Below are 16,162 nucleotides of genomic sequence, written 5' to 3' on the forward strand. Positions count from 1 at the left end.
AGAGAGCATAGCACTGTTGTTGAATGTGCCCATTGGGTATTCCGTGCAACCCATCGCTGGTAGCTGAAAAAGAAGAGGTGGTTTTATCTCTCCCAGTCAAGCAGGCTCTGAAGGTCCTGATGATGGTGGTGCCATGTCTCTGACCATTTTAGGGATGTCTAAAATTTTGGAAGGTTAAACCACTGTGCAATGTGACAACTTAATGTTATAACTTTAGGAGTATTTGAGGTTAATGCCCATGGGTTTGGAATTTTAAACTTGGCATGCATGTTTTTAAAAAGCAAGTGTCAGATTTGACAGAGCTGAAAGTCACCTACAGTGTTGGTATCAAACTGACTTGTTTACACAGACATTTGCCTGGATTTTGTAGTTTCTTCCAAGGGCACATTGCCTTTGTTCCTTGTGCTGCTCAGACAGAGAGCTGTGGGGTGCTTTCCCCATTCCAGCAGGGCTGATTGCTTTTTAATAGGCAACTCCAGAGCACTTCACAGAAACCACATCTTGGGCTTTCTCTGTTCCATTAACTGCTTGTTGTAATCCCTAGTTAAAACTTTGTGTTTGAAAGGCATAATTACTGCTCGAGGTTTTGGTGACACTCAGGAAAGGCAAGAAGTGCAATTTAAACACTCCTTACCTTTTACTTATTGATTTAAAAATATAGACAATTCCTTTGAGGGATTTCTTTATTCCCTGGGGTTGATTACTTTTTAATTTTATTTTTTCATGTGTCTGATAGTCTAGTTTAAAACTTAGCCTTTTTTTTCCCTAATATCTTACTGGTGAATCCAACCACTATGGAGTTTATGAACAGTGGCTTCCGTAAACCAATATCTAATGCCTGGTGGTAACTTTTAGATACTTTCTTCTTGCTCCTGCCATAGAGTGACTGAAACATGAGGTTAAGGAGGTGGGAAAAACTGGTGCAGATTCATCTGTCTCGCAGATGCTGAATTGGGAAAAACCCCTGAGTATGTACTATTTAATGTCAGCATAATGCTATTGGCTAATCCAAATAGCTGTATGAAGCCCTTGCAGCTTGCGTACTGTCTTAAAATTTACATATTTTTGTTAAAATGCGGCTTGATAAATTTAATTTTTTCCCATGTTGATATGCTAAATAGAACTATGCATTTAATGAGCTGAGCAAAAGGTTTATGTTCCCATAGTGAGAGAATAAGCAACATTTATGTAACCGTAAGAAAAACATAGGATATTCTGTCTGCATACATGCAATATGATACTGTATAAACAATATTATTATCTTTCTGTTATGCACTTTATATTCCAGTCTTCTTACAAGTAGTGATATAATAATAATAATAATAATAATAATAATAATAATAGTAGTAGTATCTAGTAGACATCAAAAGTGTCTGTAAAAAGACTTTGGTCTATAAACCAAAGTCATCACTAGCTGTAAATCCTTAATTCCTTTCCTAGCTTTTACTGCACAGTATCAAATGTGTCGTCAAGTGGCTTGAAAGCATTTAGACACAGGTGGAGCAACAGATCATATTTACTAAAAATGTTCATACTTGGATTCGGATTTCACATTCCTGATAAAATTATTCTGGAATAATTTTATTTTAACTTGTAATGTCATTATCTTTAGCTGTGGATGATGAGTGTAAAATTTCTTTATTTTTAGTCCATGGTGAGGGATGCCTGAACTGTATACATAAATCAAGCTATGGTCTGTAACAGTTTAGACCCATGGAGAATTGGAGTGGAAAAGAGGTCTTGAGCTTGAAATGTTACCCAATCTCTTTCTATTAATTTTGAAAATATTACCTTTAATACGTTTATCTTTCAGTCCTTTCTTATGGTTTTACAGATCATCTGTTACATATTTCTGTAGAAGATTTTTTTTCTGAATGAAGCACTAACTTTAATAATTCTATAATCACTGGAATAATAAAGCCTTTCTTTTTCCAGGCATCAGTATTTCATGGTAGCTTGTGAGCCCTGAAGTCTTTTTCCTCACATTTAGTTCTCTTGGATATAGCTTTTCAGGTGTTGTGTGTGTGAACTTGGGCAGTGCCCTTTTCTACAGGACTGGCACCTCAGACTGATTTCTGTAAAGCTTGTATCAACACAAAAAGCCTTCAGAGCACTGAGTCTTTATTCCAGTTCAGTTCAAATAAGCAATCAAGTTGAAGCTGTTGAGAGAAACATGACTGCACAAACTTCATTTTTTTTTAGAAAAACAGGCTGAAGAGTCAGTTTCCAATTGGCATCAGTAGTGTCATCTTTCGTGCTTTATTCAAAGAGCATCCTTAGGAAGTATGTCTTAGAGGCCAGTTTCTTTTAGGGCAAAAATACCTGAGCTCACTTTGAGGCATATGATTTGGGTACTAGTTTGCCACACTATGGATCAATGGTCTGTGCTGCTTCTGAGGTGGCATATCAGTCAGGTTCTCAGCTTAACAGATTTTTCTCCCTGTTATTGCTGGGGAGACAGGGAGTGCTGCAGGCGCCTCTGCCACCTCACCTTCCCTGACATAGCTTGTGGCAGGTGATGGAGACACAGGCAGGAGATGTGGACCCTGCTGTGCAGGACACAGGCTGGCAGTTTTCATCTCTAGACACCTTAGACTGCTGAGATGATCTCTGAACCAAGTCTATTACTAGTTGGTATTTTGCTTATTGCTAAATAATTACCTTCCCTTCCGAACTCCATTGGCAACTCCCGTTAACATGTACATGTGTGCTGCCTTTCAGAAGCCCTGGTGACCTTAGGGAATTCAAACCTGCTGGCCAGATGAGCACGTTTCCACTCTGCAAAGTCATGTTAGCTGGCCTTGGCAGCCTGTGTGTCCCGCTTATCCATATGGATGTGGGCCACAGACCTAGGTGCTAACTGATCAATGTTCTTAGACCAGACAGCATGTAGGAAGCCTAAAGGGAGGCGAGTGTATTCATCTCCTCTGTTTGTTGCACTAGATTTAAAAAGAATTTTCAGGATGTTATATTTGAATGCTCGTATAATGTGTTTTGCAAGACACCAGCCAGAAGCCTAATGTCACTTGTATGGGTTCTAATTACATGGATTTTTCATAAGTCTTTTCACAAGGTGGCTGTCTTCCACTAGCAGGGAGTTTTCAAGAATGGTGTTTAAAAAGAACTGATCTGCCATTACCCTGAAAAATTACCTGAGCATATTTGACCTGAAAAATGCATTGCTGTTTTGCCTCAGTGATCTTCAGATATCAGTTTTATTGTCACATTTTAGAACAATCCTGACTGAGTGTCCCAGTGGAAGCATTACACCACTTAGTCATCATGAGGAAGGATGAGTTTCTTGAGTTAAAAACTTCAGGGAGTGAAAGAAAATGGGAAGCATGTGGTGTCAGAAAGTCTAGAGAGTAAGGAAATCTTGATGTGCCATCTGGTGGAAAATCTTCCAAGGATTTCAATTTTTAAGTTTTAAGCAGAGCTGAGAAAGCAGGCTGAGGAAAGATGGGAAGACCAGAAGAATGATGGTGATGTGAGAAGGCCCTGGTTCTCCAAAATTAGTGTGTAGGACTAATGAGGTACTGTGAACACTGTCATCTTCTTCTGTGTTGTCAGTTGTAATGCAGGAAGTTAGAGAAAGCTGTTTTTATCTGCAGGTCTTATGTTTGAGTTTTCTCTCTAAGACTGTGTAGTTTTATGGGTTAGTAACTTCTCTGCTGGCAGCATGGACCATGCTATTGCAGTTGAAGACTCAGGGCTTGCTTGAGGCTCAGAAGCCTGTGCTGATGGGAGCAGGAATGGGGGTCCTGTAAAGCTGTGGGTTGCTACAAATGGCTGTGGTTGTGCCTATGTCTAGGCAAGTGAAGGAGGTCCTCAGCTTCAACTGCCACAGATGCATTCCTTAATCACCAGATTACGTTTCTGTACAGATGTTCTTGCTTGTGTAACAAACAGGACTCATCCATCAGTCTGCTGGGAAGAAAGTGCTGCACATGTGTGCAGCATGTTCCACATTCCCTGGAAGGTAGTGCATGATGCAAAACAGCCATGCAGATGGTCCCACCTAAGTGCTACATGAGTACTGTTTATTTTCATGTGTCTGGATGGTGTCTCAGAGAGTATAGTGCCTTCTTATAGTTGTGGCAACATGGGAAACTCAGATGGGAGTGCCGTTCAAAAATGGTAGCGATCTCCATAAGCCTCTTCAAAGAGGTTTGATATACCTTCCCTGGTCATATGTTAACACAAGCTTATTACTGTTGTCATTATTTGCATTATAATATTTGCTGGTTTGGTTCAGTGGTAGCACTACATGTAGTGTTTGAATCTAAAAGCTGCTCTATCTTATGGCTTCTGCTTCAATTAACAAAGAATATATTTTGCCACAGTATGGATTATTTTTCCCCTCAAATTTATTGCTGCCTAGAGAATGGCAATCTGCAGCTTGCTAAGCTGTCTGTTAGATAGAGCCCCAGTTCTCTCCCTGTGGTGGTGGCACAGGGATATAATGTTCAGGCACTGAGCTTTGTTTGGAGTTCAGCTCCCATGGTAACAGGCACAGCTATGAATATTTAATAGCAAGAGATTCCCATTTTTCTAATGAAGGGTTGTCATATTTCAGCAACAATAAACATCAGCTGATAGAATCAAATCCACATGAATGAGAATGCAAGAAGTACTCCAAGCTGACCTTCCTACTGTGCCCAGCACCATGAGATGCTTTGATCCACCACTCCTCAGGGAAATGAAAGATGGCTTTCACCAAGCTTCATGCACTGTCATCTTGGAAAAGAGAGTGTTTCATAAATAAGACGATTAGCTGCTTCGAGATGTGTGATCTTTTGTGGTCAGTCATGTTTAATGAAAATAATTGGTTTCACCTTCCAGTTTCAACAAACTGGATTCACAATCTAATTTGGGGATGGAAAGCAGCTTCTCAGCACAGAGAAAACAGTTAAAGTGAGAGTGAAAATGAGATTGTTCTTGCAGTCCTCTTACTAGGGCCTTCATCCTATTAGGAGTGTTTTCCCTGGAGCTGAATGGTAGTTCAACATCTGCCCATGCCTGGGCCCCAAGAGAATCTGCCTTCTGTCAGCTTAGTGTATAAAAAGCTCATGTGTGAAATTTTTGGTTTGAAATTTCATTTTCACTGAATTTTAACCTGTAATGGCTCAAAAACTGTGCTCTAGTCTTGTGAAGATACTGCATTCATGAGTTGGATGGATTACTATCAATTGTTGTAAATGTTTAAACGTAACATGTTTGCTCATTACTGCCTTTTTATGTACCTTAGCAGAATGGGTTTTTTCTTCAACAGTTCTGATAAGTTGACCAAATTGAATGTGGATTCAAATAATTTATTTTTAAAAAAGCTTTTTAGGCATGAAGATTTAAAAGTTCTGGAGGAGAGTGCTTGAATTAAAATAATTTTGTAATGAGCTTCTTGTTGCTGTGAAGAAAACTTGCAGTGTGAAGGAGAAGTATTTCCTTGCTATATATGCTCCAGACAGTATTTGTGCACTGTCTTTAGTGGGGAATGTGTAGGTTGTATCACTGACCATTATAAACATATTGTGCAAATAAATGCTTGCGCTGTCCAAAAGGTTAAAAATAAAATCTTTGTGCAGCTGCCACACAGTAAGTTTGTGCGCTTTTTTAAGCTAGAAGCCTGTGATGTTCCAGCCAGAGAGCTAGATTCTCATCCTGATGCTGTTTAATCCCCCAGTCTTGTTTGCACTTCTCTTGATTTACAGTGGGATAAAAGTATTGTCAAGCTAAATTGTTTTTATGATAATACTTAGATTTGCTTCCATAAAACTAAACAGAAATTTTCAAAAGCAGGTGAAGGCCAGACTTCCATTCCCATGAGTTCATCACGAATTCAAAAGAATCTGTTGAGTTCCCTGAACCAGCTAACAGCCTGACTACTTATTCTGTAATAAATGTGAGGGAAGGTCTGCAGTCAGGAAGGAAAATAGTATCCTAATAACAGTAGACAGATAGTATAAGTGCCAGAAATGGCGTGGGTAATCTGTTGCTTCTCTGAAGCAGCTTTACTGTCACCCAGGTTTAAATTGGTGAGATTTTCAAAAGAAGCACAAGTGATTTACGAGAGGAGATTCCTTGTAAAAAATAAAAAACAGGTGCTCTCGACCCTTCACACCACTGGAGCTAAACCCCTGAAGATGCTTCAATCACTTGTTTCCCTCTGAAACTGGTGAGAGCAGCTTTTTAAGTGTTTATGTACAGTTGAAGTTAGCAAGTTTTTGTTTTGTTTTGTTGTGTCATACTTCTGAATTACTCCTGAACTTTTCCAAAATCCTCTACGATGTTGAAAAATACCTAAATTCTTGACGGCTCCCTGCTGTAGTTTGCTATTCTGTATCAGTACTTAGAAACTTAGGTCAAGTTTGCAGTATTTGCCTGGACCAGTAAGCTAAGGAATAGCTTAGTCTGGATAGCAAGTCTGCCTGAGGGTCTCTGGGAGGCAGTGCCTAAGTACTGACCTGTTGGCAGATTTGCTGTCAGTGCTGTGCACCACAACCTGGAGGAGGATTCTGCTCAGGCATACTTGAGATCTCTGTGAAGTGAGAGAGAGTCTGTGCTAAGATCAGTATAAACTGGTGATCTTTAGCCAGGGTTTCATTCCCACACTGGAGAGGTGTGTGCTACCTCCAGCCCTAAGAGTGGCCTTGCAATTTTGTTGAAGGAAAAAGGAATTCAGTTCATTTGGCTTTTTGATTTGTGCAGCAGTAAAGTAATAAATCATGGTCTGTTTTTCTCAGTGATTGGACTCTGTGCTCTCCAGGCTTATGTTTGCTGTCTTGAAAAGGGGAAGGCCTGGGAGCTGATATTAAATGATAATTAATAGCTTGCAGCATTAATACTAAGTTGGACCCAAAGCTCTCTTTCCCTCATCATTGAGTACTGTGCATGCACTAAATGTAGACATCCAAGAGTTTTGCAGAAAGAATGAGTGCACTGACTGGTTTGCCTAATGCACATTTATTGTCTTCTTGCCCTCAAGTCTTGATGTCATCCTCTTTTGTCAGGTTCCAGCTGAGCAGTACCCTTTCCTTCTTCAGTGGAAGGCATGGACATCATGCCCTAGATCCTGAATTCAGTATGCTGGTCCTCAGCCAATGGTGCATGTACCAGAAGAGGGAACCTACTGAAATTGTGTTGCAATGGTTCAGGAGAGGCTGTGAATCAGGGCACAGAAGTCTACTACTGTCCTCGTTTGTGTCTGTTCTGCCCTGCAGCTCCCTCCCCTGTCTGTCCCAGGGCAGGAGGGAGACACCCGGGGAAATTTAGGTTCAGGCTTTGGGGGGATGACAGGGGTCCACCGGGTGCTGCTGTTGGTTCGCTCAGGCTGGAGCCCCACTTTGCCCTGCCTGAGTCCTGCCCTCAGCTCTGGCGTGCACAAGCCCACCTGTGCCTCCAGGCACACCATGGCTGTCACAGCTGCTTTTCTTAGGAGAACTGTGGTATCTGGCAGAGGATGCAGACAGTTCTGCTGAAAGCAAACTAGGGCATCTTTGGAATCTTTGCATATGCCTGGATGCTTCAGAGCAGGTTTCCTTTACTCCTCATGTCCTCAGAGGCCAGTCTGGAGCAGAAGGGGTGACCTGGTAAAACCAGCCCAGGCAGCCACCACCAGCTGCAGCTGGAAGTGATTACTGTGCTTGATACTCTTTAATTGTACCTGTCACAGCTCCAAGCAAGCAGAGAGACAGTTCCTTGTTTCTCAGCTAAGGGAGTTTAAAAAACCATTGGTTTTGGCTTGGTGTTCTATCACCTTGGCAGCCCTCTTCTCAGCTGTTGGACGAGGGATGATGCTTGCTATTGGGAAGAGACCTGACCAAAGTGAGTCAGTGCTGCAAGGTGGGGAGTGGTGGGGGAGCAAGGGGAGGACCTTCTTCTTGCTTTTCATGGGTGTCCAGGTGCTCAGACTGGTGTCCAGAAGGGTTGCTCCTACACAGGGGGCCCTGGGAAGCTGCCACCTTCTTACAAACACGCACACACACAGACACACACATTTCACTCTTAAGAAAAAGCCTTTGTGCTGTGCTTGTAGTGACATGACTGTCAATACCCTGCTGCATGCCTTTCCTGCAGACAGTTTTGCCTGTAAGTTGGAGAAGCTATAAGCCATGGTGGAACTGGGCAATGGGGCTCACTGCTGGAGAAGGCTGCTTTGGGAAACACATGCAGGGTGAGACCTGGTTGGAAACTCAGAGACTTGGGTGGGAATGGGAACAAAAAGGAGGAAGCTGCTGGGAAGTGACAGTGTTTGGAAAAATCAGCTTAGTTATGTCCTGTTGTAGGAAAAATTTACTGAAGTGAAGTAGCAAGGGGAAAAGGCAGTCTAACAAGAACAGCTTGCTAGACAGAGATTAGCTGTGTGTCTAAAAATTAGTGTTTGGAATTTACCTTACTGCAGAGTATTACCACCCTGTGCAGTGCCACTCATATTTGAATGAGAAAGCTGTATCTTAATTATTGATAAATACCAAGGCAAAAAATAATATGGAGGCACACATCATGAAGCAAAAATACAGTGGGGAAAAATGTGATAATGTTTGAAGCAAGCTTAAAGCAACTTCAGCTTTTTTTTTTCTTTGAATGCTAACAAGATCACTTAGGGAGGCATATGTGTGTAAAAAACCACTCTGTGTTCCACAGACAAAAGTATTTGTGCAGATTTGTGGAGAAATTGTAATAGCACAGCTGGAGTAACTCCAGGGGAATCTGTAGAAGTCTGTGTGTAATTAGCACTGCCTTTTGAATACACAACGGGAAAAAGTGAGTGACTACCAGCAAATCAGTGAGGGGAAAAAAAAGCATAATCCAAACATTTGGAATTCAGTTTAAATACAACTACTAGCTCACTACAATCATGACCCAAAAAAAGAAATAAAGAAATGTAGTGTGTGGGCATTCATTGCAGTTGTCTCAGTAACTGGGCAAAGCACATCGCTTTCAGAATTAGTTTGAGTACTGGAAAAAAATGAAAAATTCCTGAAAATTTTCTGCTTTCATGGAAAATGACATATCTTAAAAAACAAGTACATTAGAAAGGTCACCATTCTTAAAGAAAGAACCTTCAGAGCCTGTGAACATGCTGTGCTTTTCGGGCATGTCATCGAAGAGCAGCTCAGTGAGCCCACCCTGACTAGGGTTGCAAGAGTGAGGTCACTGCTCATACTGAAAGAGAAGGAGAAAGAAGAACCATTCCTTTCATGCATTTTAAAGCCAAACTCTTTATAGCTTGTCCTTGTATTGTATGTCTTTATCAAAAGAAAAACTCACAGCCATTTTTTTGCATTTTCTGAAAATGGTCACAGTCTTTTTCCTATTAGGTCCTCAGAAAAGAGTATTTTAAAGAACAAGCATTGCCCTTTTTTCCCTGTGGTTTTTTTCTTTTCCCCTGTGGAAAAAAAATTGATGAAAATATTTTTGTTTGACTCCTCCGTGATGCTTACTGTCTTCTTTGGCAGGTGCTACTTTGGAGTACATCCCTCATGGCCAACTTGCAAACACACACTCAAATTTGCGAACGCTAAAATTGGAGCAGGACACTGTGCCCGCTCAGGAGGAGAGGAAGACTCCTCTGGTGGAAGCTGCTCGGGGAAGGAAGTGTTTTTCTTCTCAGGATAAAGCTCTCACTCCAATTAACCTGACGGATGATCAGCTTGCCTCAGGTCTCTATGGTAATAACTGGCTCGCATTCACCTTTCATCATGCTGGAGTCTGAATATGAAATGCAGTTAAAGAAGGTTTTCAATATTCTCAAAAATGTAAAAAGCAGGAAAAGATGGAGCTGAGGGTAGAGTCACAGTGTGACACCGTGTCTACAGGCAGTGGCTAGGTTTCAGATGGCAGACTGTAGTGCATCAGTGAAATGCCATTTAGTGTCTTCCTAAGGAAAATCTACTGAAAGATAGAGGGTTAATAATGACTTTTTTAAATGCTTAATTTTTTTGCATGTTTTACCTGTCCTTTTCATGGAGATTGGTTTAGAAGTTGTTTCAATGAATATTAAATCTAGAAGACCATCCATGATTGAACCTACCTACCCTGTTGAATAGTTTGTTAAATACACTGTATGTATTGCTAAACATACTGTCTGTATTAATGTGTTCATTTTGTCAAAGAGCTGCTGCTCTTTGACACAAAGAATTAAGATTTTGTTAACAGAATAACCCATTTCAGTGTTAAAGGTTTTTCACAGATAGCAAGGAAAAACAAAGAGCCCATGTCTTTTCTTGAAGTTTTCTAAAGCATTGTGAAGATTAGCAGCATGTTGTAAGCTGGAAAAGTTAGGCTTAACTAACTAACTTAACTTTTTAATTAAGAGAGCTGATTTTGAAGCTGTTGTTCTGTGTTTCCGATGTGCATATCAAACCATGACTGTATGTATACTAGAAAACCCAGCTTCAGATGGTAAATTACACAGAGAGCTGTTGAAAACTAGAGAGTTGTTTTGAAAAATCAGCTATAGTGCTGCTTTATTCAAAGCCTGCTATGGATTTATACTGATATGTGTGCTTTGTCTCCCTCTCTAACAGTATGTACCAATAATGAGAACACACTCAAATCTATCATGAAGAAAAGAGATGGGAAGAAGGATTTGAGCAACACCAAGAAGAATCTGCAATTTGTTGGCATTAATGGAGGGTAAGAGACCTGTCTCCAAAACATCTGTTGCTGCAGCACTTTTCACAGTGGGAAGAAGAGAAAGAACCCAGGAACACATGCATAGGTTTGCGCCTTCAGACTGAGGTGCAGCTGCTGAGTGTAAGGATCAGAAGGAAGAATTGAACAGCTGAGCTGCTCTTAATCCTCTTGTGCTTACAGGTCATATATGGCATTACTTGCAGGTCATATATGGCATCAGTCTCAAATACCTGTACATTAGATTGCTGCCAGATTTACCACAGGAAAATGAAACAACTTCAGACATCCATTGGGACATTTCTCAGGCAATGCTTTAGCAAGGAAAACTTGTATATTTCTTTGGTAGCTGACAAGCTCAACTTTATACTATTAAACAATACAGGAAGGGATACCATTGCCCTAGAATTAGTTTTTCAGGCTTTGTCTTAAATATATATAGAGACTATCCTATACAAATACAGAAGACAGTAGAGAAAATTGTCTTATTTTGAAATGTTACTTGCCCTTGCAGAATGTTGCAAAGATCTTTAAAATAGTTTCATCAAATTGTATTTATATAGCTTTTCTAGCCCTTTCCTCGGATTAACTTTTCTTTCTAGTACAAATGCCTTGTGCAATATGAAATCTCACCTAATTTCCTACATATTAGCTAAAAGTATCATTACATATAGTGAGGGAAAGTTATCATAGGTTTGTTAACTTCCCTACTTATATCTGCCTATAGGGCAATACAATTTACACTGAACAATGTAATTTCATTTTGGGAATAAGGCAAGTGTGGATGATACAATTCTTCCAAAGCCATCTTCCCCTGGCCCCTGGAACTTGCTATAATAGGTAAGGTTTCCTAGATACCAAGGCTGAGCCAAATTCCTTAAGAATTTGATTACACTCTAACACTTTAGAAGATAATTGGTTAGAAATGAGTTTGTGTAATTGGTCAGTTCACCTTCAGAACTTTTGACTTAGATTGGATGCTGTTCTTTGTATAAACTTTTTATTGGCTGTAGTTTGAATCCCCCTTGAAGTTATAAATGTGACTGTCTGCCCTTTGTCTCCGAGAGAACCTGCTCCACCGCCCTTCACATGAAATAAAGATTCTTGTGGAACACGTCAAGCAAGGCCTCCGGTCTTTCTCTGCTGGCTAATGTAGGCTCCTGAGAGATGGCTGATCGATATTAGCACTCTCAGGTCCTGGTAAAACAACTACCAGAGACAAAAAGAAAGCTTACAGGCAAGGTCTGGCAAAATGTTAAGACTTACATTTAAAAGAGATTGCTCTTCCATTATACACTGTGTACATAATACTGACAGCGTCATTTGCTAGTAACACTGAGTTCAGTGAGTAGAAGAGGTCTCTGAGGTAAAAACAGGAGGGCAGAGCTTCTGCAGGACATTTTTCCATGCTCTGGTGCAAGTAGGTACTGACGGCTGCCGAATGGCACTGAGCAAGCACCTCTGCCCCTGCCCGTTCTCCCTGCAGGTACGAGACCACATCCAGCGATGACTCCAGCTCTGAGGAGAGCTCTTCCTCAGATTCAGAGGAGGAGTGTGAGAGCCACGAATACCCCTGCAACCAGCACTCAGAAGAGAATCAGCCTGCCCCCCCTGCGGAGGTCTGCGCCATGGGGGCGGACAAGGACAGTCCCCTCCCAGAGTGTGAGGCCGAGGAGGTGGAAATCAGAGAGAGGTAGGCTGCCCACCCTCTCCAGAATGTGCCTCTGAGAAGGGCATCTCCAGCTCATGTCTTGGGGCAAGCTGTGTGGGCTGTGCTTGTGGAGGAAGCATCAGCCCCAGCGCTGGCCGAGTGCTGCCCACTTCCCTTCTCCTCCAGTGGGTAGCCAGAGGCAGTTTCATGGCAAAATGACTGTGTGTGAGCAGGAAGACTGTGTCAGAGGGTATCCATCCTTTCCAGCAGCTGACTCCATTGACTTTAAATGATTCATTAACAGCAAGACTCTGGTGGCTCCCCCAGCAGAGGCTCTCTCAGGTCACAACTGGCACTCGCTTGGGAGCAGGCAAGGCCTCGTTAACATCCTGGTCTGTAAAACAGTCAGTAAGCAAACAAATTACCTTGAGCCATGCACACCAGGTCAGCAGCCTGCTGTGAGTCCATCTTGCATTTGCACCTTCCACAGCATCTCAGCCATGGCACGGTGAGATGATGGGGTACAGCACTGAGGACACCCTGAGACCATGTGCTTCATACCATATGAGATTGTATACTGCAACACATTTTCAAGGCTGCCATCACACACTTGTTCTTGTCTTAGGATACTTTTCAAATTGCTGTATAAGGTAGGATTTGACAGACAAGGCTGTGTTGTTTTTGGCATATGGAAAGCAGTAGACTGGTGAGTTTTTACATATTCTTCATTATCAAATGGCAAAAGGAAGTATAAACCAAGACAGTGAAAGGATATCTTACAGCTACCCAGGTTTGCCAGTGTGCTAATTTGGAAAATTATGTAGGATTAACATTAACAAAACCAATGTCATGTTTCACTGGAGATGTAACGTAGCATCAAGTTATCTGTAATTGTCAGCTGTTAAATAAAAGAGATGCAGAAATTAATAATTAAGAGCTTGGAGGCCCTGGAGATGTGTGTTTTGAAGAGCCCTGTGCTTACTTTATATAGTACTGTAGGATAGCCTGTTGTATTACAGGTGGCGTAAAAAGATGGGCAGTCTCTCAAAAGAGCTCTCTAATTTATATTTACAGTAGCAAGGGGTGATTGGGAAGAGCAACAGAACAGCTTAGATAGCCATGTGTAGTTAAGGAGCATGTTCTTTGCAAGCTGACTGCCCTGGTGATGCCCTCTGAGGGGAAGAGTCAGGGCACGTGGCCAGGTATGGCCATGGTCCATGCAAAGATGGAGAATTTCATTGCTCTGTTAGCACTAGCAGCTGGCTTGTAGTCCATGAGGGCTAAAATGCCCCGTCTTACACACGAGTGTGTTAGCTTCTCTGTTTTTTGGGAGAATTTTCTGGGAAAATTATCCTCTGTGCAGGTTGTAGGCAAAGGTGGTTGGCCACAGCTTGGTATGACATGTGGCACAGGCCTTGACCTTATTTTTGGCCTACCATAAGTTTTGAATTTGTAATCAAAAGGGAGTAGAAGTGTAAAAATTAAAGAGGGCTGGAGAAAGAGTAAATTTCCAGAGTGGGTGAGATGAGAAAAGCTAGTTCCAGTGAATGAGAGCTGGCAGGGAGTCACCTCTTGAACTGTTTCCCACTGCTTAATTCTGTTTCCGTCACAACTACTGGCATTTCTCCTTGTCAATCAAGTAATCAAACCACAGAGCGTATAATCTGTGCTCTGCAGTCATTCAGCAGTAGGTAAGAATTTCCACTAGAAGAGCTGCCAAGTCTTAGAGCACAAAAGTGATATGTTTCCCAATCTCCATTCTTGTTGCTCTCCCCACACTCATCTCCATTCAGTGTGGAGGGAATGTCTGTGAGAAGAGCTGCCAGAGTGGCTTCTGCATGATAGGAACAGATGCCTGGAAACTTTAATTCCCAAAGAGCTTTCAGAAAAACTAAGAAATGCTAAGATAAAAATTGAAATCTTTATTGTGTTTTGCTGTCTCCCTCAGGTACGAGCTAAGTGAAAAGATGCTTTCTGCCTGTAACCTGTTGAGAAACAACATTGATGATCCCAAGGCATTAACCAACAAAGATGTGGTAAGCAATACAGGTGAAAATTCTCTCTTGAGATGCAGTAGAAAAACTTCAGGAAGAGGTAACTTCTGGTTTTACAGGACCAGAACCACAGTGGCTGACAGAAGAGGATTTCATCTTTCCTGCAAGAGTCACAAAACTCTTTCTATCAGGACACTTTCTTCCAGAGAATATACTTGTGCTTTGTGTGCTTCAGTGTTGTTATCCCATGGTGCACACATAAAAACAGCACATGAAAGTACAGTTTTAACACACCTGTGCATTCCTGTGTTATTTCTGTGGGTATTTTGGTATAGCACTCCTGTGGGCAGCTCTCAGGCCTCATATTAGGAGACTGCAGTGGCTGAAGAGCCTGTTGCTTCCTAAGAAGAAACCTCAGAGTCTGTTCTGAAACACTGGGTGATCTTTTAAGCACAGGGATGCTGTTTGTCTTGTTTACTGCACTGGTTGATTTTATCAATGTTGCAGAGAGTAAGGAGGATTAATTCTCAATACTTGAGAAATACTCATGTCTCAAGAAATAAAGTTGTATTTGCCTTAATGGAAATGCTTTACATAGGGATTGCCTACGCTACTCTGTGAGGGTGATCTGCTGGCAAAGGAATGCTGCTCAATGATATGAAATTGAATTTTGCATTTGTTACACTTGTGCAGTGATAAAAAAGGCAGAAATTCAGTGTCATTCTCCTGTACTACAAAGCATCTGCAGCTTCTTAAAGACAATAATGTCTGTATGATGCAGTAATACTGTCTCTGTAATACTCTGTCCAGTTCTGACATCTGTGGTCCAGGGAATGTTTTGAAAGGTTGTTTCACGGTTGTGACACATAGTTTTTAATTCTGTGCATGTCTGTAGGAGTAGTTTAGGTATGCAAACAGCAAATGCTTTAGGCCTCTTGGAGTTGAAAGTGTCAAAAATGGCAAAGCCAGATGATGATCTCTGCCTTCGAAGTGTAATTTGAATTTACGTTTTTCTTTCTTGTGTCTAAGTGTTTTCCAGCACAAGCAGTGCTTTGTAGGTGGAAGCTGCAGACTAATCAGCTCTTGTCCTCTGTCTGTCTGCTGATAAAGAATTCTTGTCCAAAGAGGTTAAATGTCAGTATAGCTAAGGATCTGTAGAAGTTGTCCCAAGCTCTTCCAGCAACCTCAGCTCTTGTAGCTGCTGTTTACACAGAAACAACTGTGGACTGCACCTTTTTGAATGTGATGAATTAATTGAATTTAAATTTGAATTGCATTTCAAAAGTGTGTTGTTTCTTTATCAATGTGTGTGATACTGTGACTAAAAATAGTTTCTTAGTGGTACTTTGAAATCAGTACTGCCTTAAATAAATAAAAAATTAGATTGTGTCAGTTTATGGCCACCTTTGTGTTTCAGCTCTATGTTTACAGAATACATACAGCACATTATAGTAGTGCTGATGTAAAATATTCTGTTGATATGTTTGCATAGTATAGATACATAGGTAGCACTGGTGTATGTAGGATATTTTCTCTTTACCAGATGCAGACCACTTCCAGAGCTACTGGTGTGTTTTCCCTAGATGCTAGATAAAGTTTTGAGTGTCTTCTCTGCAAAATTGCCCTTGAATTTACTGGCCACCTTGCAGGTGAGGGTTTATGGAAAGATATGGTGGTCCTTCCAGGTTAGAGAAAGCGTCTCAAAATCAGAGCTGGTGGTGACAGTGGAAGTCTTTTTGGCTCACAGTGAGGTCTGCTCTACCTACCTTGTCACAACAGACAAGTCACCTGGCCTGATGCTCCTACTCCCCCACTCTCAGTCCATACCCATGGGAAAGCGTATCCTGAATGTGTAGTCTTCTCATTGCAACTCAAATCTCTTATT

The 16,162-nt window shown here is 41.4% G+C and overlaps 1 protein-coding gene across 3 annotated transcripts in view; it reads left to right on the forward strand.

Moving 5' to 3' along the window:
* KANK1 (KN motif and ankyrin repeat domains 1) overlaps nucleotides 1-16,162 on the forward strand; it is a 133,789-nt gene that overhangs the window by 109,135 nt on the left and 8,492 nt on the right. For all 3 annotated transcript variants that reach the window (XM_033085722.2, XM_033085719.2, XM_033085720.2), the window contains 4 exons: nucleotides 9,456-9,668; nucleotides 10,527-10,635; nucleotides 12,119-12,325; nucleotides 14,232-14,319. In XM_033085722.2, coding sequence (XP_032941613.1) covers nucleotides 9,456-9,668; nucleotides 10,527-10,635; nucleotides 12,119-12,325; nucleotides 14,232-14,319 — 617 coding nt within the window. The remainder of the gene's footprint in view (nucleotides 1-9,455; nucleotides 9,669-10,526; nucleotides 10,636-12,118; nucleotides 12,326-14,231; nucleotides 14,320-16,162) is intronic.

This window comes from Catharus ustulatus, chromosome Z, assembly GCF_009819885.2.
Source record: "Catharus ustulatus isolate bCatUst1 chromosome Z, bCatUst1.pri.v2, whole genome shotgun sequence".
Taxonomy (NCBI): Eukaryota; Metazoa; Chordata; class Aves; order Passeriformes; family Turdidae; genus Catharus; species Catharus ustulatus.